Consider the following 24,269-nt stretch of genomic DNA (forward strand, 5'->3'; position numbering starts at 1 on the left):
TGGTCACAGGGCCCTAAGCCACTGCCTATGTCTCTTATTGGGTTTCTGGCTCTGGTAACAGCTCTCTGTGACAGGGTGTCCAACCCACCACCTTTCAGGTTTAAAAAAAAAAACAAAAAACAGACCGTGTCTTTCCTTTTCTGTCCTTTATCTTTTTCACAACGCAGCCATAATGTCACAGCTTATTAGGACCCTGATCCTTATCCAATTACATTAGCAGCTGAAGACGCAGGGTCTAAATAATGGCAGGTGTCAGGGGAAAAGGCATCATTGCTTGAAGGACCTCTTCGCAGGCAAACTTTACCCGTACGTTCACTATAAACTATTTTTTATCGGCGCGTCTTGCATGTTGTAAATAGCTCTTTATTGCCATTCCTGTCACTGCTTGAATAATCAGTGCAATATTTGCCCGTTTGCATAGGAGACATGAGTTTGACTAATGGGGCTGTTTCGTTCCTTCGTCGATAGATTGGTTGGCTGGGTCATCGAGCAGCTGGGTCACATGGGTTCACAGACGGGGTGGAGTTCTCAGTGACGGGAGCCCCTGTTCGTCAGGAAAGGGGAGGGATGGAGAACAAAGGAGTTGTAGCTATGGCTATAGAGCACAAATTTTGGCTCTCTGTCTAAACAATCGAGACCAAATCAAAGGCAGACATTTTTCAGATATTTTTCCAAATTTTTCCCAGCTAAAATCCTGTCCTTGGATACCGTTAGACCAAAAAAAAAAACGTCTTATATTGTATTTTGTTTCTCACAGAAAAAAAAAAAAATTTAAGCTTCAACAATTTAAAACCATGAAGACCTTGGCTAACCTTGTAGCCATATATCGTTTTTATTTGTTATTGTTCTCAATCTAAAACACTCTGGTCCCATGTTTCTCATTAGTTTTGAACTTGGTTTTTGTTTACTTTCAGATCCAGATATCCAGGGTGTTTTATCATCCAGTTGATTTGTTGTACTCAATGAATAGCTATAAAATTTGTTTTACAGCTATGTCACTATGTCATTTTCATGGTTCCTCTTTCAGAAAAAAGAAAGCAGAAGAAGAATAAATTGCCTAAATTATAGTTGATTATCTGGGTATTTTATCAGCCTATTTATCAACAGTATATAACCATCCTGGCAGCACCTTATTTGACCAACATTCTGGTTAAAATGCCTTTTTAGGAAAGGTAAATATGTTGTTTGTAGTTCAACAAGAACATACTTGGATTGGGGTAATGTTCTTGTTCTGAAATAAATATAGTTTTTATTTTTAAATGTTCTTTTTAACTCTGACAGTGGCACTGTCTGTAATGAAATAGTAGTTTCCTTTTTCAGTAAAATTGAAAATAAAATAATTGTAGACTGGGTGGCTTTCTTTCATTTCGTTTTCAGATGTGCAAATGTGTCAAGCCACAGGCACACTGGACCAAACTTCTCTCTCGTATCTCCGTGGTAGCCAACCGTTTACAGATGAGCCAATGAAGAATAAAGCTGCAGCGTCCTGGCTGAAAACTCTAAACCAGCAGTCAATAAGGAGACGTATCTCTCCTGAACATCTGAGAATGTTTGAGAGGTGTTTGGATTGCGAGCAGCTTGTGGGACGATTCAAGCTAAAGGACTCGGTAGTGTTCAGAATCTACTAAGTGGAAGTTAGATGGCAATCTGAGGGCCCACTTGCAAACTATGCGTCCAGTAGAGGTTGTTGACATAACCGAGGCACACGTGCCTGAGCAGCCACGCATGACCGCGTTCATGTGTACCAAGAGGCCATAACAATCCTGGTAATGCTTCGCATCCTGGTTGACGATTTTGGCATTCAATCGTTTGTAAATTTAATATTGTATGTTCAAATATATTCAAATGACCTTGTTCAAATTAAATTATTTTTCAAAGGAAAGGCTATTCCAAAGGCAGTTTTTGGCAAGGACTGAGTTCCTTAATGCATCCAGAAACTAATGCAGTTTTAAAAGAAGCCTCTGGGTTTGGCCAGACAGTGTTATCCTAGTATTGGAAACAAGGCATAGCAAACTGTAATGAGACATCATTGAAAATTCCCCATCTTCTAGGGATTGCGGGTACACATCGCAGAGGGTAATCCCCACCCCCGATACATAAAAAACATGATGATGGGTGGTATGTCTAAGAATCAGTTTCAAATTGAAATTGCATTGAAAAAGCATCGATGGGGTCAATGGGTCAATACTACTGAAATTTGTGGATGTAATATCTTTAATGAAATGCATGCCTGTGCAGATGATCTTTACCCTCACCCCCCCCCCCCCTCCCTTTCCCAGACGCCCCCAGATATGCGCACTTCTAAAAACAATTAAACATTTGTTGAGATAACTGAAGGTGTGTTCCTTCCCTGCTGTTTGCTTCTGGAACTAGTCTATCTGGGAATTCCCTTTAGTGTGCTTGCAGAGTACACACACACACACACACATACATGTCCAAATAATTACTGTTCCCAAACTGAAAGTACACTTCGTTATTTTCAGCTTGTGACCTTTTATTTTCAGGTCATTAAGGAATCACTTACCTGGAACATATTCAAAAACAACTCACCATTAACAGCACTAATCCAAGATATGATAGTAAGAGCTTACCTCCAACTAAAAAACCAGCTGAAGATAAGGGTGAGTTTATTACAGACAGTAGCCTTCAACCACTGACAGAACAACAAAGATCATGTTCTCCAAATCGTATGAGCTACCGTCAAAAACAGATTCCACTGACTCTCGGCCAACTGCGGAATGGGGAATATACCCAATTATCAGTGCCCATATCAATTTCTAGAAACAAATATGCAGTAATATCTTTGCTCTGACAATGCCAAATAGAAATAATCTAATACAAGATTATCCACCAAGCACACAATGTGCAGAACAGGATTTATCGACATAAGACACATCTATGCACTTCAGTTTCAAAACTGCAGATGACTATTCAGGTTGCCAGGTTCTGCCCACCAATCCAGCTATTCTGGAAAGACGTCATCCAGAATCCACTTCTGTCCACCATTACGGCTCACAGTACTGCACCCTGCACCTGGTATGTTCTCAACTATTGCCAAACAAAAGCACAATTACTCTGCTGGAAAAGCAACAACAATCTCATTATATCTCAATGGCTAATGATAATGGCCACATTTCAGTTGAAAAAAAAAAAAAAATAACAGCATTTTTGAAAAATCTAATAAAATAATTCTATGAAATTTTGACACCCTGCAGTGATTCCCTGCATCTGACGGTGTGCTAACACCACGGCTCCACACTTCAACTGTAGAAAAAATACCTTATGCAAAAAAACTCTCCCAAAATGAGCCTAAATGCACCTAACCATGTATGCATGCCTCCTAAGAGACAATTGCCATCTGACAAATATTAAATAAATAAATAAAGAAAGAAATAAATAAATAGTACAGCAATATTAAGATATGCACTGCCTAAAAGCTTTCTTCTTACACCAACAGCACTATTTAATGGATGCTCGTGTTGGTCTTATCAGATTCTGTCTGTTATTTTTATTCTTGTTTCTTATTTGTCTGATAATTTTAATCTGGTTTTTCTTTTATTTTCTCTCACTGTTTGGGGTGAGAAGCGGGGAAAGATTGACATGTCAGTGGGTGACGGATGGGAAGAGGGGGGGTTGATGTGTTTATGAGTGGCGAGTGGTTATGGGGGTGTCGATTTGACGTATGTTAGCGTACGCTGGTGGCGGTCGGCTGAGAATATTTGAAAATGAAAGCACGCTCCTGTCAGCAAGGCAAGGTCCTCAAACACTGTGCACAGGGCAGCACTGTACTGCAGCGTCGTGGTTAGGAAGCTGGGCTTGCAGCTCCAGGGTCGTAAGCTCGATTCACAAACGAGGTGCTGATGTTGTGCCCTTGAGCGATGCATTTAACCTGAATTACTTAATTACGCGTCCAGCTAAATAAATGCATCGTATATAAACCAGAGTGTAAACTGTATGAGTTGCTCGGGATAAGAGCATCTGCTAAACGCCTGAACTGTAAATGCATGCGGTGCATTTGACCTCTCTGACGCATGTGCGCACCGTATCTTTTGCTGCTTCACAAGCCGTGACGACCTAGCTCATGGACCACAAAGCGCAGCACCCCGCATGACTAACATTTTGTGGATCATCGGCAGTTCAGTGGTTTCTGGGGTCTGTGAGATTTCAGAGAAATGGGCCTGATGCATGAGCTCTGATCAGACCCATGAGCAAACGGTCATAAGGCTTCCAATAAATGAGCGGTTAATTCTTGGTGTATATTTGAATGCCTTTGGGGACCATACAGGAAAAAAAAAACAGTCGTCAGACCTGAAGTCCCACTGTAGGTGTTGAGCAGGTGCTGTGGCTATGGAACGGCAGGTGCCAGGGTGTGCAGAGCATCGCTGCTTCTGAAGTGAAACAGCGCAACTGCAACCGCGCAAGGCGGACATTTCAGACTCAGGAGTGTAGAAGCTGGCAGATATACGGTTGTGTCAACAGCTACAGTTCACAGGAAGACCTATGTGAGGAATCCTAAGGGGGACTTTACGGGGGACGGGACAGCATATCACACGCATATCTCCCCCTCTGTAGCTGGATTCCTCGAGATTTCTTTTCCACCGGGGAGTTTTTGCTCGCCTCCGTTTGAGGGTTTTTCTCCCCACTGGGAGTTTTCTTCCTTGTGTGCTTGCTATTCGGCCATTATTATGCTATAATTAGGCCATTATTATGCCACATTATCATGCTCAGAAGTGGTCCATTTTCTGGAGAGCTGTAGTTTGAGATATCTCTTGGCGTAGAGATTGGCACTATGTCATACGCACAGTGTAGCACTCTGATCAATTCTCCCCTGTGGAAGGTCACAGTCCAGACAGTGTATGTTCCACCTGAATAAGTTAGTGCTTGTGGAAGCACTTGGTTTGACTAATTGCTGCCTGCCTTGGTTACACAAATGTAATGACTTCTCTGGGTTTCAAACCTACTGGCCTTTTAACCCTCAGTCTCCACAGACCAAGCTGCTCTTCTAAGGCCAGTTGTGGTTCACCCAGGTTCTGTAAAAATTCAGTCTTTCTGGTTTTAATTCTGGCTCACGTCCTGGTTCACTCTGCTACAGCTATTTATTAGACAGCAATTAGACTCAACTGTCAGTTAAGGAATATACCTTCCTCCCTGAAAGATATACTCTAGCCAGTCAGATGTAGAGGATGATTAAGTAGCCAGATGTAGAGAGAGTTTTAGTGGAAATTTGGCCAGGATGCCAGGGTTAACACCCGTGTTATTGTGAAAAGTTCCATGGACTCTTTCGTGACCACACAGAGTGAGGACTCTAGCTTAATGTCTCATCTAAAGGATGGCATGTTCTAGAGTAAAGTGTCCCCAACACTGAGCTGGGGCCTGAGATTAATACTAGATCCAGAGGGAAGAGGGCCCCCTACTGGTCCACCACCACCACTTCCAGCAGCAACATAGTTTTCCCAGGAGGTCTCCTATCCAGGTACTAAGCTAGCTCACCCCTACTTATCACCAGCAGTTTGCAAGGAGAATGTTGCAAAGTGGTATAGCTGCTAGCAGAAGGACTATGCCTCTCATATCCTGTCACCTATTCTGGTCACAGCCGCAGGGCTTCAGAGATGCCTTTAAACCAGCAGATGATTGACACCTCAAACAATGGGCGATGGAAACCGCCACCCAACCTATGGCTCCAAATGAGTAATTAAGACCTTGGCTGGGTCAATGAGGCCCGTGTTGCTTTTGTGGTAGTTTCTGAGAAAGGCTAACTAAACTGAAATGGGTTAGCGTAATTCACTGAGCTGTTTGCGTGCTGTTTGTTTTCCTTTTGCCCTTTCCCATTACCCTTCATTTAAGAGAGGCTGAGGAACCCTATTAAGGCCCAGAGGCATTTGGCCTATGAGAGAATTAAAAATCCAACAGATGTGCATTGGTTAGTGTTCTGTCTTCAGTGGCATTCTATGAAAAATCCCACAAGGAAGCACGGTGGGACACTAAAACCCATTTATGGATGGAGAACACAACATATTTGTGAGGAACATGCAGACCATCTCTGTGGTGTTTCTCATGATCCAATCAAATGCAGATGTGCAAATGACATCATTAACTAAAGTTATTGTGGTCAATGTCACTTTTTCCACTTTGCTCATGGTTTTAATCCACAGGAATGAGGTTTGTTGGTTTCTTAAGTGCTAGCGGACCCTGCATAATTGACAGAAAGGAAAGTGAGATTTCTGAGAGGGAGGAAATGTTTGCGGTCGCAGATGAACACAGTTGGAAGGCTGTGGAAGTCTGTTTGGTGTGTGCATGTGAGCGTTTGTGTGCACATGTGTGTGTGCGCATATGTGTGTGAGTGTCGGGGGGGGGGGCACAAACTAATCATAAATTTCATAAATGAACAGCCTCTGTGATGCAGCGGGTTTTCAGTGCCTTTTTTATGATAGTTTGTATGGATGCTGAGGGAAGAAGGATCGATTTTATAAAGTGCCAGCAGATCAAAGCTTGTCTTCACTCCTGTTTTTGTCCTGTGGCTCAGTAGATGCTGAGGTTTCAGCTCCCCCAACCTCTTGGCTCTTACCCCCAAGCCTTTGGTTTACACTTTGCTGCTTGCTGCAGTTCACCACCATCAATACAAAAAAAGTTTATGTCTATTTCGCTCTCTTTTTAAACAATGTTTTATTTTTTTTTATTTTTGGCTTCTTTCTATGCCAGTGCCCCATGAGAGGAAGTTGCTATCAGACCCCCCCCCCCCACCCCTTTGAACCCCGGCCCCCGCACAGAGTCCATTTTAATCAGCCTTATTTCCCTCTCCAGTGTCCAGCACTTAGTGAGTTTCACAACAATTGATTTTGCTCCCTTTAATCTCAGAAGTGGACAAAAGGCTGATGGCGTGGTCTGTGAGATGCGTCTGTCGGCCAGCACCCGCTTTTATACCTCCGTGTCCGGAATGTTCTCGCTAACGCACGGACGGGCGCGCGGAGGTTCGGACGTTAGTCCCGCCCCCGAGCGTCTGGCCGAGCCGCGTGTCGTCTCGCGCTCGCCGTTAGCGCGACTCTTTTGCCGCTTGCGTTTCCCTCCGCCTTTAGCCGTTTTTTTCTTCACGCGCGTTTCTGCAATAGCAGCTAACGGAGCATGTCTTCAGCTCGCTGGCTTATGAGAGAGAGAGAAAGAGAGAGAGAGAGAGAGAGAGGATGAAAAGGAAAGTGCGGGGGAAAGTGGGCAGGATGGAAAGAGCAGTGGACTCTTCCCAGGAAAGTGAATCGGAGAGATTCTAAAAACGGAAAACCTGAGCAAGACAATAGATGGCCCGTTTCTGCCAAAAAATATTTTAAATGTTTACCCGAGAATACACAAATGTGAACTGCTGCAACTGTCGCGTCTGTTTTCCACTTACTCGTCATTTAAAATGAGTATCCTTTTTCCTGACGTTGGACAGCCGAGGCCTAGCAGAGCCACATGAGCCTTCTTTTTCAGCAGGTTGACGGCTGGCGTTGACTTTGATTTCAGGTAGTGGGCTAAAAACTGTTTTTCATTTCCAGTTTGAGAGACTCTGATTCTCTGTAGAATATACAGTAAGAAAACTGTCCCTTGATCAAGAAAACTTATGGTACCTGAAATAACCATTGGGAGCAATAAGATGCGTTCAAGGTAAAAGATAAATGGAAAATGCCATCACAAATTAGAACCCTTGTAACAATGGATTGTTTTGTATCAGATCCCTCACCTAAAATGCCCAGTGCAGGATAGATTTAAAGCTACATGCACTTGGATAAATTCATATCAACAGTACATATCTCACTGTGACAAAAATGAGGAAGTGAATGTGCTATCTGGGTGTCTGTTGTGTTATACTGTTCCGTAAAACTGAGCTATGCTGATCGAGGAAACCACAGTAAAATCTAAAATTGGCACAGACTATGGAGGTTACTTTCTCCTCATTTTGCTGTAAACATTCTCATTTTCTGTTTTTAAAGAGTTAATAGATATTTTTTTATTTTATTTTTATGAATATGCCTCTGCAGTCTGGAACGTGCGAATAAAGTAATAAGTTGTGTCCGTAATGTCCTCTCAAGCCCTGACAGGCTCTCTGTGAAATGCAGAGTTGACCTTGTTAGGGCAATAAGATAATGAGAAGAAGACACAAAATGGAGTCTTACAGCCGCTCCTGTGACCCGTCAGGCTGCAGTCAGTTTAGAGCCTTTAGGAGCAGGCCTTTTAAAGGTCCCACTGCAGCTACTGGCGGCAGCCATGTCTTTGGCAACTTGGGAAAAAAATAAAAATAAAAAAAAGCCACTGAAATCTATACTCTCTGGAAATTGCCTGGTTTAGAATGTTATTTATTTATATACTGTATAACAGTTTAAAAAAAAAAAAACTTGTACACAGTCATTTGACTGTTATTTGTTATTTGATATGTTAAACTGGGTGATGAAATGTGTTTGTAGGCCTGGAAACTGAACCCCGGAGGTGTTGTTTTGATGGATGAGTTAAGAGCAGACCAAGTTAATGGCCTGGATTCGGTCGATATTTCTCCTTCACTTAATTTTATAGATACTTCTGCTTTTTGCCAATGCAAAGTACATCTTTTCTTACACCGAGGACTGATTGGTGACAAAATCTACAGCCTGTATGTCCCAAGAGCGGATTTCCCCTGGCACATTTCCTCATAGCGACGTGCTGGAGAGTCATTACCCCGTCATGTGTGCCTCCGGGCGGGCGAGCCCGTTGTTTGTCACTCTCCTCCAGTGGGTAGGGGGGTGTGAACCTCTGACCCCTAAGTGTGACCTCTGACTTTGTCCTACACACACCTGTGATGGTGCTGGTCCCTGGCACTGGTTTGTGCTAGCGTGCATGGAGCCCAGAGCTCCCGGATGCCTGAGGGTTTTTGGGCCCCTGTGGACCCATATGGCCCATGCCCTAGCCAGAGGCTCCAGGCCTGTGTATTTAGGAAGGGTCATCTGGGACCTTCCTGTCAACCAATCAAGAGCTAGCTCTATAAGTATATCTGTAAGTGACCTGGTCATCTCTCCTCCTAATCATCTCCACAGAACCAGAACATACAGAATGAATGCAAGAATGCTTGGATGGTGAGAGAAAGCCATTTAACCCATCTAGCCTTATCATTTTGCTTAATGCTTAGGGAGTATCCAGCATAAATATAAGGTGTAAAGCTGATGTTTAAAGCTGGACCTCAAGGGAGATCTTTGTTTCTGCAGTGAATTCTTTTTTAATGCAAAAGTCATCTGACCAAAGTGTGGTACAAACAGAACACCCCTGGTAGCCTGGCCTAAAGTTTGCCTGTGGTGCTGGCTGTATCTTGGCACTCACCGATATTTTCCTTGATATGGTAACACCAAGGACCTGTCTACTCCGACAGAGCAGGACCAGTTGCAGCAACTTTATTTTTATTGAATTATTCGTCCCAAAGTTAGCAACAAATATCCTCTCTCAGTCTCTTATTGTCTGTCTCTCTCCCCCTCCCTTTTTCCACTGAGGTTGTTCGTTTACCTTTTTTGAAACCACATTTCCATCAATTAAGTCCAACACCGGCGGTGATGTAAAAACCGCATGAGTGTTTACCCAACAATCAACACTCTTTAAAAGGCCGCGCTTTCATCATTACTTCTGTAGCGCTGCCAAGACAAAGAGCGTCAAGGCACACATTTCGAAAATCAAGACTATCGCAGATGTTGCTCTGGCTGGATTTGCTGGTGAAGTAAAGGGAGGAACTGAATAAAGTTTAAAAATGTATTTAATCTCTGACAGTGTAGTGTATAATTGTCTATATATAAACACTGTGTATACTTTCTGCTCACTTGGTAAGGTCTCTCTCATAAAAAATAGGTTGTATATCTCAATGTGATGACCTTGTAACATGAATGTTAAGTAAAATACATTTAAATGAACACTGGTTGTTTAGACTTTTGAATTATATTTAGTATTTTAAGCTTTTTGTGTGATTGTGTTGTGCGTCTGACACAACACAGGAAGTTACTAAATGGAAAAATACAGTCTAGACTTGCAAGGACCGACTACACTGTTCTTGGTTATAGCAGTGGTCGTGGGATTGTTTATTTGGTGGGTGAAGCTGCATTGTATTTGTCCGGTTCAGCCGTGAATGGAAAGCCCTTCTCTCTACAGTATAATTCAATATCTTTCTTTGTGATGCTGAGCTTTGTACTGTGGTATGGACACGAATATGCTGGGCAAACCCACTTGTCCATGCGATAATGATCTCTGAGTATCGTCACAATAGCTGACGTTCGGAAGCGTGACGGAACACCACGGTGTTTTCTCCGGGAACGTCGGCTTTCCGGGGTTTTGACCCGGTTTGCATTGTTCCCAAAACGGCAGCGTTGTGCTTCTCGTTCTCTGTGAATTGTCCGCATTCCCCTCTTCTCTCTCTCCCGGAGCCCGTTTTCTGCTCTGGCTGTCTCGGCTCCAGATGTGAGACGGAGACGCGGAGGCAGAGGCCCGTCCAGGGCCGCTGCTCTGCGTGCACATAGAGCAAAAACCGTCCTGAACTCACAGGGAAAAAATTCCCTCTGTCCACACCCTGCCTCTGCAACATTAATGCTTCATTACATGACTGCAGCTGCTTAATAATAAATGGCTGCTCTTGAAGATTAATTAGTCACAATTAATATTTTATTTGTGCAAGGCCTGCTCAGAAGCAATGGTGCTGCCCACCGTTCGTCAGCTTTTATTGATATTCTGACCCAAATAGCTTTCTTTTTTTTTTCTGGAGCTCATAAATATTGAACACTGTTGTCAAATGGAATGATGGCTACTGGTTTCCATGCGGCCGATTGTACAATGAGACATTATGTTTAGAATCTATGGAAAAGGCTGCTCAAAAATAAGGATAGGAAGGAACCCACCATGCAGTGCTTCATTTGGGGAAAACACAGTGTGAAATGTTGGGTGGGCCACCATTGCAACACGTACTATGGTTTCAGTTCTGTTTTTTGTGTTTGTCAGCATTTTATAGTTCCTGATAATGGAAAAACTGTCTTATTTCAAGCTATGGGTCAGCCAGTCCTTTTGAGTTCAATGCCGTCTGCCTGCTTTTCTACAAGTGTGAGTGGTAACCACAACCAAGCTTTCCACCTTCCAGTCAAACTTGACTTTAGATTCAGCCGAAGTTATCACTGGAGAAACATTTTTCCAATCGCGTGAAGCATGTAGCCTGGGCTGTGCGTCATCACTCAACATCAACAAAGCAACAAAGCCTCTTAAGGTACGCGGGCTTGCCAAAAATAAACACGCTGTACGCCCGCCTTTCATCAGACTGTGGCCAGCTTTCAAACTTAGGAATAATCCGACTCGTGCATAAACAACAATATGTAACGACAGGACATTTTTGCAGAATGCTTTCGCCCGTGGATCTTGACAGGTCGAAAATTTGCATCTGGTCTGAGTTTATTCACAGTTATTGTGTTTTATATGCATCAGGGCCTGATTTCAAGTCCATCCCATGTTCTGTTAGCATTGATTCTTCCCGTATTGTCTTGCGTTCATTAACCTCCACTAGGAATCCACTCCACTGGGTTGTATTTGTCCTAATATTGTAGCTTGTTCTTCTCCCTAGTTTGGCTTGGCATAAGTTAGGTCAGAATAGTGTTCACTGCGTGAACTGAACTGCGTTCTTGGCTAGAAATAGCTGTACGAACTGAGTATTGTACCTTATTTAACCTGTGTTTAGTAGTTGTCCAATGACCATATGCACTTTTGTACATCACTTTGGATAAAAGCGTCTGCTAAATAAATGTAATGTAATGTAATTTGATGGAATCAGAGAAGGAAACCAACGGCAGCCTTTCTTCGCCAGGATCCATTTTTGGCAGGGGAACAGATTTGGGTGGCAGTGTGTACAGATATTAATGGAGCACTGCTGCTGCATTAGCACTTTGCCCGTGCCCTTACACAGGTTGAGCAACATGCTTTGTGTTTTACACGCTGGCTCATTTACACAGCCAGATATTTCCTGGCACAATGCAGATAAAAAGTATCGTCATTGGGAGGTAAAAATGCAAACAGTCACACCCTGTATTGCACCTGCGTGTTTTATTTCTGCGAAGTGTTTTTTTTTTCTTTCTTTTTTTTTTTCCTGCTGTGCCAGTTCTCCACCGTCTCCATTATTAGGCCTACTCTCCATTGATCCTGCACAAAGGGAGCTCAATTATGCATTAGAGGTAGAATGAGAATTTCAGGGGTGTAATGCACACACAGAGTGTGTAGTAGTGGATATGGGGGAGGTAGAGCCGCCTGACTGATATCTGAGAGGTTGACTTGGAGGCTGTGTTGAACAGTAATGGCTCCGCTCTAATGACTGCGGTTTCCAGAGGATATTGATCGCTGCGTTTGCAGAGTGAGTCCAGCCGCCTGTGGCTCCAGCAGGTTTGGACGACCCCGTGAATTCAATACCACTTTCCTTCTGCCGAAAAAGAAAACTGACTGCAGGGGTGGGAAAGGTCCCACCCCGACAGCCCTTCTTCCTCCACCAATCTCCGCGGTCAAGGCCGGTCTCTGTACCACGGTCGCGGTTGCAGTCGCTGTCGCGGTCGCTCGCACCGCCTTAAAATTTTGGCCTCCGGTCCCACCGTTTTGGAACGATGAGCCCCGGTCTCGCTTCTACAAGGGTCTGTGGTTCCCCAGGTGACAAAGGCGCTCTGCAAGTGTGCATGTTGTACTTGGCATCCACACAGAGGTGCTATTTATACTGCGATAAGGCGGGCACACCCTTCTAACAGACAAGCACCGCGGTCAGAGGAGGAACCTCAGCTAGCGGCAGACCAAGTAATGGATGGAGGGAGGAAAGGGTGGATGTGGGCGGTGAGAGGCAGATATATGGAGAGATTACAGGGGTGGGAAATGGCGTGGGTACGGAACGGCCCACCAAGGAACCGAGTGATGTGAAAGATGGAGGGAGGACGCAGATGGTCAGATGACACAAGATGTGAGATGGTAAAACAGCAGATGGTGCGCGGCCAAGTGTGCACGCACACACCCACGTGCGCACACATACAAGCCCACACACACACACACACACCCATGTGTGCGCACACACACACACGCACACACACTCATCGCTGGAAAAGCACCTTGACCGCAAGGTCAGCCTTCTAGGAAACAAGATTCATGGAAACTCTAAGGTTGTGAAGCCAACCTGGTCAGAATGGTGGGAAATTTGTGTCTTGCCTCATTGGCTATTCTGCCCTACAAAGCCTAACTGCAGTAACTACGCAAAGGGTAAAACTGAGAAAAATGGCTTTAAAGTGTTTTAACTGGCCAGTCAAATGGGTTATAGGTATATAAGTGATATTGCACTAATTATACATGTATTCATGAGGTAATTTTTATGCCCAAAAACCATGACGGCTGGCCAGTTAAAAGACTTTAAAGCCATTGTTCTCAGTTTTACCCTCTGCGTAGTTACTGCAGTTAGGCTTTGTAGGCCAGTATTCACTCACTGCACGACCACAGAAATAACCCGGAGGATAGCCAATAGGATCGCAGGACACGTGGAGGTGATGTAGGGAGACTCACAGCGGATGCTGTTGGGGGACATACTGTATGAGGTGGGCCGGTTGGGTTACGTAGGGCTTGGGGCTTCAGACATGCCGCCATGTGCTGGTGAGCCCCTCACGGGCCACCCCTCTGTCTGTGGAGGCAGCGTGACTCCGCCTGCGGCCCCGACTCCCCAACAGCACGTGGTCTGCTGAGCCTGACCACTCCACTCCACTGTTCAAGTGCTTAAAGTCACTGGCCCTCTGTGAAGTGCAGTGTATATGAGGCAGTGTTTATGATGCAGTATGAGTGCAGTGTATATGAGGCAGTGTTTATGATGCAGTATGAGTGCAGTGTATATGAGGCAGTGTATATGATGCAGTATGAGTGCAGTGTTTATGATGCAGTGTTTATGATGCAGTATGAGTGCAGTGTATATGATGCAGTGTTTATGATGCAGTATGAGTGCAGTGTATATGAGGCAGTGTGATGATGTGTATATGGGTGCAGTGTTTATGATGCAGTATGAGTGCAGTGTATATGAGGCAGTGTTTATGATGCTGTATGAGTGCAGTGTTTATGATGCAGTATGAGTGCAGTGTATATGATGCAGTGTTTATGATGCAGTATGAGTGCAGTGTATATGAGGCAGTGTGATGATGTGTATATGAGTGCAGTGTTTATGATGCAGTATGAGTGCAGTGTATATGAGGCAGTGTTTATGATGCAGTATGAGTGCAGTGTGTATGATGCAGTGTATATGATGCAGTGTGTATGAGTGCAGTGTTTATGATGCAGTATGAGTGCAGTGTATATGAGGCAGTGTGATGATGTGTATATGAGTGCAGTGTTTATGATGCAGTATGAGTGCAGTGTATATGAGGCAGTGTTTATGATGCAGTGTGTATGATGCAGGGTATATGATGCAGTGTTTATGATGCAGTGTGTATGATGCAGGGTATATGACGCAGTGTGAGAGTGTGAGTTCTACGTGGCCACACCTGTGTGGTTTCCTTCTGCACCAGGGACTCCAGTGATTACTCACGCCTCCAGGGCAGAGAGCCACACAAGGTTAAGCTGCAAGATTAAACACCAGGAGATCCATCAATAAGTGATTATTTAAGGAGCGGTGTGGCTTTTTATCAAGCGCGCCCTGAGCTCCTGACTGGGGAGGTGATTTGCACCCTGAGCTCCTGACTGGGGAGGTGATTTGCACCCTGAGATCCTGACTGGGGAGGTGATTTACACCCTGAGCTCCTGACTGGGGCAGTAATTTGCACCCTGAGCTCCTGACTGGGGCAGTGATTTTCACCCAGAGCTCCTGACTGGGGCAGTGATTTTCACCCAGAGCTCCTGACTGGGGAGGTGATTTTCACCCTGAGCTCCTGACTGGGGCGCTGATTTGTAGCCGGCCTCCCGGTGGAAGGCCGTATGTGGCTGGGTGGCGTGAGGCTGGCATGCCGTGCCAGGCCTGCGTGAATGTGTTTACCGCGGCTGTTTTGACAACGCGTCGGGGGAGGTGAACGCCTCTGCTCGACCAGCCCTGGCAGCCTGGCAGACATTAGGGCACCTGCTGACTGGCAGTGGTTCTGGCCGTCAGACAGCGTAATGGCGGACAACTGCAGCCAATGGGAGCGGTGGAGTCTGCCGCAGTAGTTGGTCCTACCAATCAGAGGAGTCCTCGCCAGAGCCCTCGTGACGTCCAACTGTCATTTGACGCGGCTGAGTTGTGAAAGGCAGCCGCCGTAGGATGACGCTTTCATACAAAAGTCATGACGAGGGTTCAGTTGGATGGTGAAAAAAATGCATGTGAGGGTCAGTTATCAGGTACGTCAAATCAAATGCTGTCCCCGAGGTTCACTATTGAGTACTCATTTACTCTATGCAGAAAACATCATAGCAAAACTTTCCAGCTTCAGAAAGTTCCATGTAAAATTATATGTGAAAAAACAGCTGGAAGAATGACAGCTAATCATCTATCCTGAACTGCCTCAGGACAAAAAAAGGATTACCTATGTGTAAAATTCACACTGTGTGAATCATCCGGATAAGAGTGTCTGCTTAATGCTAAATGAAATGCTGCCTCCCTTAAAACGGCTTGGCAGTAAAAGCTGTTCTTTGCTACACACTGCTATGCATCCTTCATTGTGTCCTTGTTTGGTTTTGCATCCAAGACAAAGCCTGGAACAAGGATTTACACCTGCAGAACTCCTCCTTTATATTCCCCTAAACCTTAAACAATGACCAAACCTTTATTCAACAATCCAGAACAGGCAATCCAATGTGGATTTCTGGCAGCCATCCCAACACTACAGACAAGCACAGTAATATATCAACAGCTGCGTATTGGACATGTACAAATAAGCACCACTTACAAAACGTTTTTATTGTTCCCATGTCCAGCTTGCCAACTAAATACATTTTCCAAAGCACGTTTCTTGCATGTGTTGCTTCATTCTGTGGAGCTGACTTGGCTGAATTAGCTTCTGTCAGTCAGAGGAACTGACACTACAGCCAGCCAAAAAAAAACTCTGAATCACTCAGCTTTAACACTCCGAATAACCCGAATCACGATGTTTCAACTTCCTCTCAACTGTCCAAACCCCAAACACTGGAATCTCGGCAGGCTTCATAATTCAGTTGCAGCTTTGAATAAACGGTGGAGGTACATGCCCTATAGATGAAGACTTGATGAACAATACCCAAAAGTGATCCAGTGACGATGGGGCTGCAGTGAGGCGCTTTGACTACAGTGCGCTGGACTGTGCCATGAGAGACCCCTCAATAAACACCCCGAATACCGGCTGCGTCCCTGGTGCTTCACCCGTCCTGCCCGCCTGTTGGCACTGGGCCGTGGTGCCAGGCCCTCTCGCCTGGGAAAACATGTGCAGCTCTTTACCCTTCACACAAACTGAAATCGAAGGGTCAGAGGGACAGCTGCGAAAGCTCCCCCAGAAGGCACTCCCTTTTCGTTCCGTCAGTACGGGATTATGGGCCGATCGTTTGCATCGTTTATTATTTTTCGTTCCGTTGCACTGCGTCCAGGTCACTCTTCTCCTGTGCTGTCACTGCGTGACGAATGTGTGCTGGTGAGTCCCAGCTCCTTAAAAGACCGTGCGAGTTGCGCGATGGTGAAACCCCTTTACATCAAACGAGAGAGCATTTGCCCTCCGGGGGCCTCTCGTTTCCCAGAAAACTTAGCTGTAACAAGGCCACCCCCCCCCCCCGACCCCCCCCCTAAAACAAAAACGGTGCCTCCCTCAATAACCACATGTGGCAACAAGAGCTTTTCTCCCAGTATGCCGTGCTTAAATAAACAATGCATTTCAACATTTCTACGGAGTGTCTTCCCATTTCATCGAGGACACACCTGCCTTTTGACAGTCGTATGGATGAAATGAACCCTGGCCTTTAGCTATAGCCGCGTTTCCACCGCAGGAACTTTACCCCGGAACTAGGAACCTTTTGAGGAAGGTTTTGACGGTTTCGACCGCAGGAACTAGGGTCTAAATTACTTTTGGTGGAAACGCGGCTTATGTTGTCTCCCAACCACAGTCACAACAGACTCAAACAAGGGAACAGGTCCTAATTTTATTAAACTTGATTCTTATTACAATTTGAAATTATCACATTTTTTTTGCTGTGAAATAATAATCTGATGAGTGTTTAAAACGACACGTTAAGAAGTTAATGCAGATTTATTTTAGAGGAAATTAACAGCACAAAGGGGGCTAAAATGAATGTAATTGAAATGAGTGCCTGTAGGTTATATGTGAAAACAAACATTTACAACCAGTTATTTATTACCAGTGAGTTTGCACAGATGCAGGCTTCAGGCAGTTCGGAAGAGCGGTCATACGTCGGGACACAACAAACGATTTTATTTCTGCTCTGCCTGAAGGACGCTGAAAAAATGAAAGTGGATACTGCAGTACTGCTTCAGCGACAGGGACTGTGGCACAGTTCTCACAGTGTGAAGACACAGTCAGACCCGACGCAGTTGTGCCAGCTTTACCACAGAACAGGTCTTGTCCTGTGGTGCGATACGCTCGATGTAGGTTAGAGTGTTGAGACGATGCGGCGGGTCCCGTGAGGAGGAAGTGAAACTGAGCCGCGCGGTAACGTCTCGCGATTTCCAAAAACCAAGCGCGTGGGTTACTTCCCGTTCACAGTCTGCAAATTGCCCTCGTAACTGCATTGAGCGTGCAACGCGAGATACGCTTCCCCGCCTAATTGCTTGGGCTTAATGCTGTTTTGGGTTAATCTGAGTTTTTCCGCTCGGTAATGGAACCCGATGCCGCTTGACAGCAGCAAGACGTAAATAGGGCGCAGGAAGCCCACGCAGTTCGCATGGGGACGCGCTGTTAGAACCTGGCACATCAGCGCCGGGCTACTGGACGCATCTGTCCGGTATTAAGGGTCATTAATTTTACGTTGCAGGGCCGTAGCAACGCGGAAACATTTACACGAGTCGCGCAAACATCCAGCCGGCTCCCATTGTTCATTAAGGGGCCGTCTATTATCATACGCGTCACGGCGGGATTAGGGGTGAGGACGAGCGTGTGCGCAGGCCGCGGCGGAGACGCCGTCCCGCGGCGGCTGCTCGCAGCGCTTCGGAGAGCGCGTCGGGAAAGCGGTTCCTCGCCGGCGGGCGGGCTCTGCTGTTGTAACGGGAACGCAGCCAGACGCAGTCGTGCGAGGACACGACCGAGAGGTGCTCTCAATTTGTCTGTTCTTTCATCGTCTGAAATTTGAGCTTTTGGTTGGAATACAGGTTCTTTACCTGGTCTCTCTTGCTCTCTGTCATTCTCTCTCTTGCTCTGATGACAAGGTCTAAATAAAAAGTCATATGAAGTCAAACTCTGTTCCTCAAATTACTTAAAATTATATCTCACGCTTTTTCTCATTCCAGCTCCTCCCCCCTCTTATATCTGTGCCTGACACCTCTCTCCTTCTCTCTCTCTCTCTCTCAGATCTGTGGGTTTGTCAGCGCAGTGTCCCCGGTGGAGAACGACCAGGAGAACCTGCTGGCCTTCCGCTTCTCCGCCTCCAACCCCATCGTGGACCCCTGGATCTTCATCATCTTCCGCAAGGCGGTCTTCCGCTACCTGCGCTCCCTGTTCTGCTGCCGCTTCCCCCGGGGGGCGCTCAACAAGAGCAGCACCCTCAACTCCCACCCTGGGACCGAGGAGCCCATGGCCTCCATCACCCTCCAGACCAAGACCAACTCCAACCTCCTCCTGTGAGCTGCCCGGCCCTGGCACCTCTGCGGGCCACAAACGGAAGGCATTGCGATCTGGATGGTCTTGGGGATCAGCTGTCTAACACTGCAAAAGATTAAACACTGGACTTCCTGTGTTTCCTGTCCTGGGGGGTTGGGACAGGAAGGAACATGACTGAGAGAGGCTCCACCCACTGTGCCCCAAAGACTGGCATTGGCTATGGTAAACAGGATCATGTTGTGCCCTTGCCATATTCTTACCTTGGCCATTCTGAGGTAAAAGGCTAAACTGATCTGAGATCAGCACTCATACCCTGAGACACTGTATGAATATAGGCCCAGTGCATTAAAAATACCTGCCAACATTTGAGTTTCAGTTGCAACACAGTTCATAAATTTGAAGAGAAAATCCAAAGTGGAAAAAGCAATTTTGCCCCAAAGACAACCAACATACTCTGCAGTATGTTTGTGGTGTGTACATAGCCATCAGTGAAAACAAAATGGCTTATGGGAAAACACTCAAGCTTTGCCATCCGGGCTGTACTGCCAACCCTGTCTCTGTCATCAATTCATATGCGCATGAACTGCCATGATTCCAACAGCGAATCACTGAAAAATATCTTGCCTCTCAACATTGCATATGATGGTGTCTCTGATGGTGTGAGCTTGTGATGGTGTCTTTGATGGTGCCACCATCACGTCTGCTAAATGTTAATGTAAAAAAAATGTAAGGTCTTGTGACGACCCATCCCATCGCACATCCTGGAGCCATGAAACGGGACGATTCGGAACCGCATGGCGTCAGGAAATAACCTGAATTTCAAAAGCAGGCAATGGTGACCGAGAAAGCACAAACAACCTCCTTTTCTCGGTCCAAGGCAAAGGGAGCAACTGGGAGGACTTAGTGTCCACCTGACTACCAAATGCAGACTCCATCCCTTACGGTCACATAATCCAGTCCTCTTTCCATCCACCCATTTTCTTCTTCTTTTTTTTTACAAGCAAACAGTGAGGGCTGTACTTCCACCTCAGACTCTTCAGACCAAGACAAAAAGCATACAGGGGCACCTCTTCCATGTAGAGAAATTGAGTGGATCCCATCTGAAAAATGTTCCCATAATGGAAAATAAAACAAAAACAAAAGGGTTACATAATTGTTACATGTACAGCTCCAGAATATGTCGGTTGGCCCTGTTCATAGATGCACTTAGAAACTTCACCAGTTCAACGTGGCAGCATTGCCACTGGACCAAGCTAAAGGTATGACAGCAATGAGGAAACTGAGTGGGAACCAAGGAAGCTCCAGCACAGCCCTGTGGCTTCAATAGTGAGGGGCAGGATTTCACAGGCCTTGCCTTTGCACAGCTTTTATTAATGGAGAATGACTCAACGGAAATCTTTGCGTAAAACCTTGTTTTGGTATTTATTTTTCAAAAATTGCTGTGCTTATCTAGGCTCACAGATTCTTTGCTCAGCCAAAAAGACAACAGCCGTAACTATAAATGAAATGGAATGTATTTATATTATAATGTGAAATTGATGTGGTTGAGAAATCACAGACTACAAGATAACCATACGATTGAACGTGTTGTTCTCATAAAAATGACAAAGATTACTTCTTAAATTGCGGTTCTGGTTTCAGAGCAAAAAAACCAAAGCAACGATTTTAGTCGTAAAAGGCAAATCCCCAAATATCTCATGTAAATAGATTTAACATTTGGTGTTAAATGTAAATAATAAATGTGCTGTAGATGTAAACATGGGAAGGGATGTTACATTCTCTCCCTCTTGTTACAGTACACTGGGTAGTGTAACATTACACTCTCTTTTACAGTGTGGTACTCTAGCTAAGTTTTAGGGGAGACAGCCTGGTATGGTTTGATTTACAGTATTGTATGCTAGTCTTCAGTTCTAGAGGAGAGAATATGCTGCAGTTTGTTTTATGGTATGATATTCTAGATTAGTTCTAGAGGTGAGAGACTGCAGTGGTGTGTGTTCCATGGCAAGGCACCATGGATTGTTTCCAGAGGTGTGAGTCTGGTGTTGTTTGTCTTATGGTCCCCAAGATTCCAGAAAGGTTCCAGAACTCACAGACTGCTGTGTTATGTCAGATGACAAGTTAAGAGATTGCCATTGTTTTCTGCCAGAGCAGAAAGTTCAAATACAGCAGAATCTCTGGATCATTAATGTGATCAGTGATGCTAATTCCTTTGATGTTAATTCCATGATGTGAGGTTAGTCATTGACAATTTCACTGTCTCCGCATTTCTAATTGTGTTCACCTGTGCATACCTGTAACTGTAAGCTGCCAGTATGTATTTTTCACTCCAAATAATGGAGCTAAGAGCCATTCCATTTTCTCTTTCATTCTAAGCTGCTTCCCTTGTGCTCCATTCTAGTCTGACACCTGTTTTTCCGTTGTTTTACTCACAGACCTGAATCTGTGCAGGTGAATTGCTCATCGCTCATGACAATGGATCCACAATACTTTTGGGGTTAGAGCAAATACTTCTTGGTGCACTCATAAGTCTGGATTTTTATTTGATTTGGCAATAAAAATATACATCTGTAAACACATTTACCAATGGTAACTACATTGCAAGCATTTAGCAGATACTCTTGTCTTTTTAAAAATACATAAATTCCATTTATACAGCTGAATATATACTGAATAATAATACAATACATTTTCCACACCTTTCTCAACTGAACCTAGAGGGTCTAACATTCATAACTTTTGGATTCAGATTTTTCTGCACCAATACCAGATTTTATTTTATGATGTAAGCCGCTCTACTGAGACTTGAAGCAGGGATATGTGAAACTGCATTTAAGGTCTCAGTAAGGGGTGCGTCAATACAAGATCTCCCATGAGGCTGTAGGGGCAGAGCTGACCAATCACAACTCACCCTCGAGAGTGCATCGGCTATGGGGCACAATGTGGAATGCTGCAACTCTAAGTGTGCGTGCGTGTGTGTGTGTGTGTGTGTGTGTGTGTGCGTGTGTGTGCTTGCACGCCTATCAAATGCATGTACAAGAAGTACAATGTCAAAGTGTCCCTGACACGTCCCTTAATATGTATTTCCTGTGGTATAATGTGTGTCGCATGCTGTTTGTATTTTCATTAACTCAATGTTGTTTTTGTAAGGTATCTGTGAGCAGCCAGTGAAAATTGTGCATGAAAATAAATAGGCCGGTTTTGATGTAGGTGAGCACTTTAAGCAGAATTGTCAACATTTAATAAATCTTGGCAGCATTGACACCCATCATTATTAGGAAAGAAGTGAAAAACTGTGCTGTGTTTGTGCTCGTAAAGATGTTGAAGAATAACTAGAATAAAATTTATTTAAAAACCCGGGTCACTGTATTCCACCCCTTCCCTTCCACTCAACACTCAAACACACACTTTCTGTTTGATGCAATCTGATCTTCTGAATGCAGACGAGGAAAACAGATGGGGTTTTTTTTTTTTTTTTGTAAAATTGTGGGTGAGCAGTTTTTGGCTGCTACAGCAGTCTGCCTCTGAGCACGAGAAAAGATAAGAAAGATAAAATACGGTCTTGGCAACTTGGGTGACACAGAAACATTGCCTAGTGATCGCAGTAAGGAATGGGACATGCAATAATCTCCTTTTACAATAACGCTGATAACGGGACGGCTTTTGTTTATTACACATATGGACACAATTACACTTATTGTAATTAACCCCAGAGTTAATTTGACTAACCCAAAGTTCGATTTTTTTTCCCCTGAACAAACTCAACCCAATTAACTCTTATTGACTGAGACCCGGGGTGAGTCGGTTTGGAAGGTATTAAGTGTATATAAATCTCCTCTCTGCCCTACATACGTCATATGTGAAATTAAATCACGTGATTCTGAAGCAGGAAGTTCCAAATTCCACAGAGTGTTGCATTCTGCTGTCCTGTCAAATTGCACTGTTGTGGTAACATTGCAGAATCTGTATTGTATTGTAAAAGTGAATATGAAACACAAATAAAAAATAAAAACAATAATAGAGTTTGTATAAACAAAAATATTTCACCACAATTTAGTATATCACCAGAGCAGTCCCATAAGCCCGCTGTCTCCAGACACCAGTTTGGGACCCACTATACTAAAGCACAATTATGTAAACAGGAATAGTATAGGCCTATGAACCCAAACTGGCAGCCAGCAGGACTTTTTTCTTTATTTTTACCAGAAGCATCCTGGCTGCTGGGAATCAAAGGAAATGACAGAGAAGTCAAAGGCCTCAACATGACCAGGCAATAGACATCTGACCAGCATGAGGCAGGGTCACGCTTGTGCCAGGGGTCCGGTAATCAATGTGCTGTCTGTTTGCCCGGTCTTAATTGCAAACAACTCATGAGTTCTGAGATGACCCCATTTGCTTGTCAGTGTCCGGTTCCTGGCAGAAATGTTCTGATGAGCATGCACTGAGTCAAGATTTTTATTTTATTCGTTACTTTATGTTTCTGGAAGGTTATGTCTTTTAACATAGCTTATACTTATATGGTGAGACCGTGGTGCTCCCAATTCTACAGACGTATCTACGGGTCTAATGATGAAGAGAGAGATTTCACTGTTTAGTTTAGTTTCACAAAATCCCCTCTTTTTTTCGGTTATTCGCTTGGTCTGGGTAAATCTCGCCACCAAGTGCTGATCTGGCAACTGTTTTTTTTCAGTCCTAGTATTAACGTCAATGATAAAACAGAGAAGAAGATGAATATGAACCAGGTAGAGCACTTAGGGTAAGGAATCCAACTATGATACACTGACTCTATGGCAGACACTGCACTATGATATGTTTCTCACCCACAAACAGAAAACCGAAAATGATGACACAAGGATAATTTAAGCCATAAGTAGAAACATTTCTTTCCACTCTGTATGCACAAGAATGCCTTTTTTAAATTGCGCACCTCAAACAAAATAATCTTTACCATCTCTGTAAAGGTCATCTCTCTATATGTCAATATGTTTATTTTGTATGGAACACTGCAGTGTTGATTAAAAAGAAAAAAAGAAAGAAAGAAAAATAACTGTGTATAGTCTTTATGTGTATAGTGCCATTTTATTTTAAGTAGTCTTTGCTCCAAAATGATTAATATTAGGAAAAGGCGCAAAATACCCAGTGCAGACTTAATAAAATGTGAAATAAACATATTTCAAAATCCTTTGTCCTGCATACAATTTAATTTCTCAGTTGGTAAAGGAATTCCAAGATATTTCAGGAATTAATACTGCATAAATATGGCAATGTCTGAGGTCACACGGTGGTCTTAGTCTAGCTCCTTACTTGCTTGAAGAGATCTCAACACAATTAAAAAACATTTTAATGGATAAAATAAGGCTGCATTCCATTGTACTTTGTCTTCAATGCGTCATTCACACTGTGACTCAGCAAGACTGGGTTTATTTCTGGGGGTACATTCTGTGGTTTGTTTCTGCCTATCGCACATTCTGATATGACCTTATTTGTAATTGTTTTCCAGACTGAGTGTGATGTCTTCACTAAAGTTCTACCAACTTAGGGAATAAATCCATC

The 24,269-nt window shown here is 44.3% G+C and overlaps 1 protein-coding gene across 1 annotated transcript in view; it reads left to right on the plus strand.

The window, feature by feature from the left end:
- The window catches only part of ptgir (prostaglandin I2 receptor), a 33,671-nt gene extending 11,594 nt beyond the window's left edge, over window positions 1-22,077 (plus strand). The window contains exon 2 of the mRNA XM_064301315.1: window positions 18,471-22,077. Coding sequence (XP_064157385.1) covers window positions 18,471-18,743 — 273 coding nt within the window. The 3' untranslated portion in view covers window positions 18,744-22,077. The remainder of the gene's footprint in view (window positions 1-18,470) is intronic.
- The last annotated feature ends 2,192 nt before the right edge of the window (window positions 22,078-24,269 follow it).

This window comes from Anguilla rostrata, chromosome 12 (genome assembly GCF_018555375.3).
Source record: "Anguilla rostrata isolate EN2019 chromosome 12, ASM1855537v3, whole genome shotgun sequence".
In the NCBI taxonomy this organism is placed as follows: Eukaryota; Metazoa; Chordata; class Actinopteri; order Anguilliformes; family Anguillidae; genus Anguilla; species Anguilla rostrata.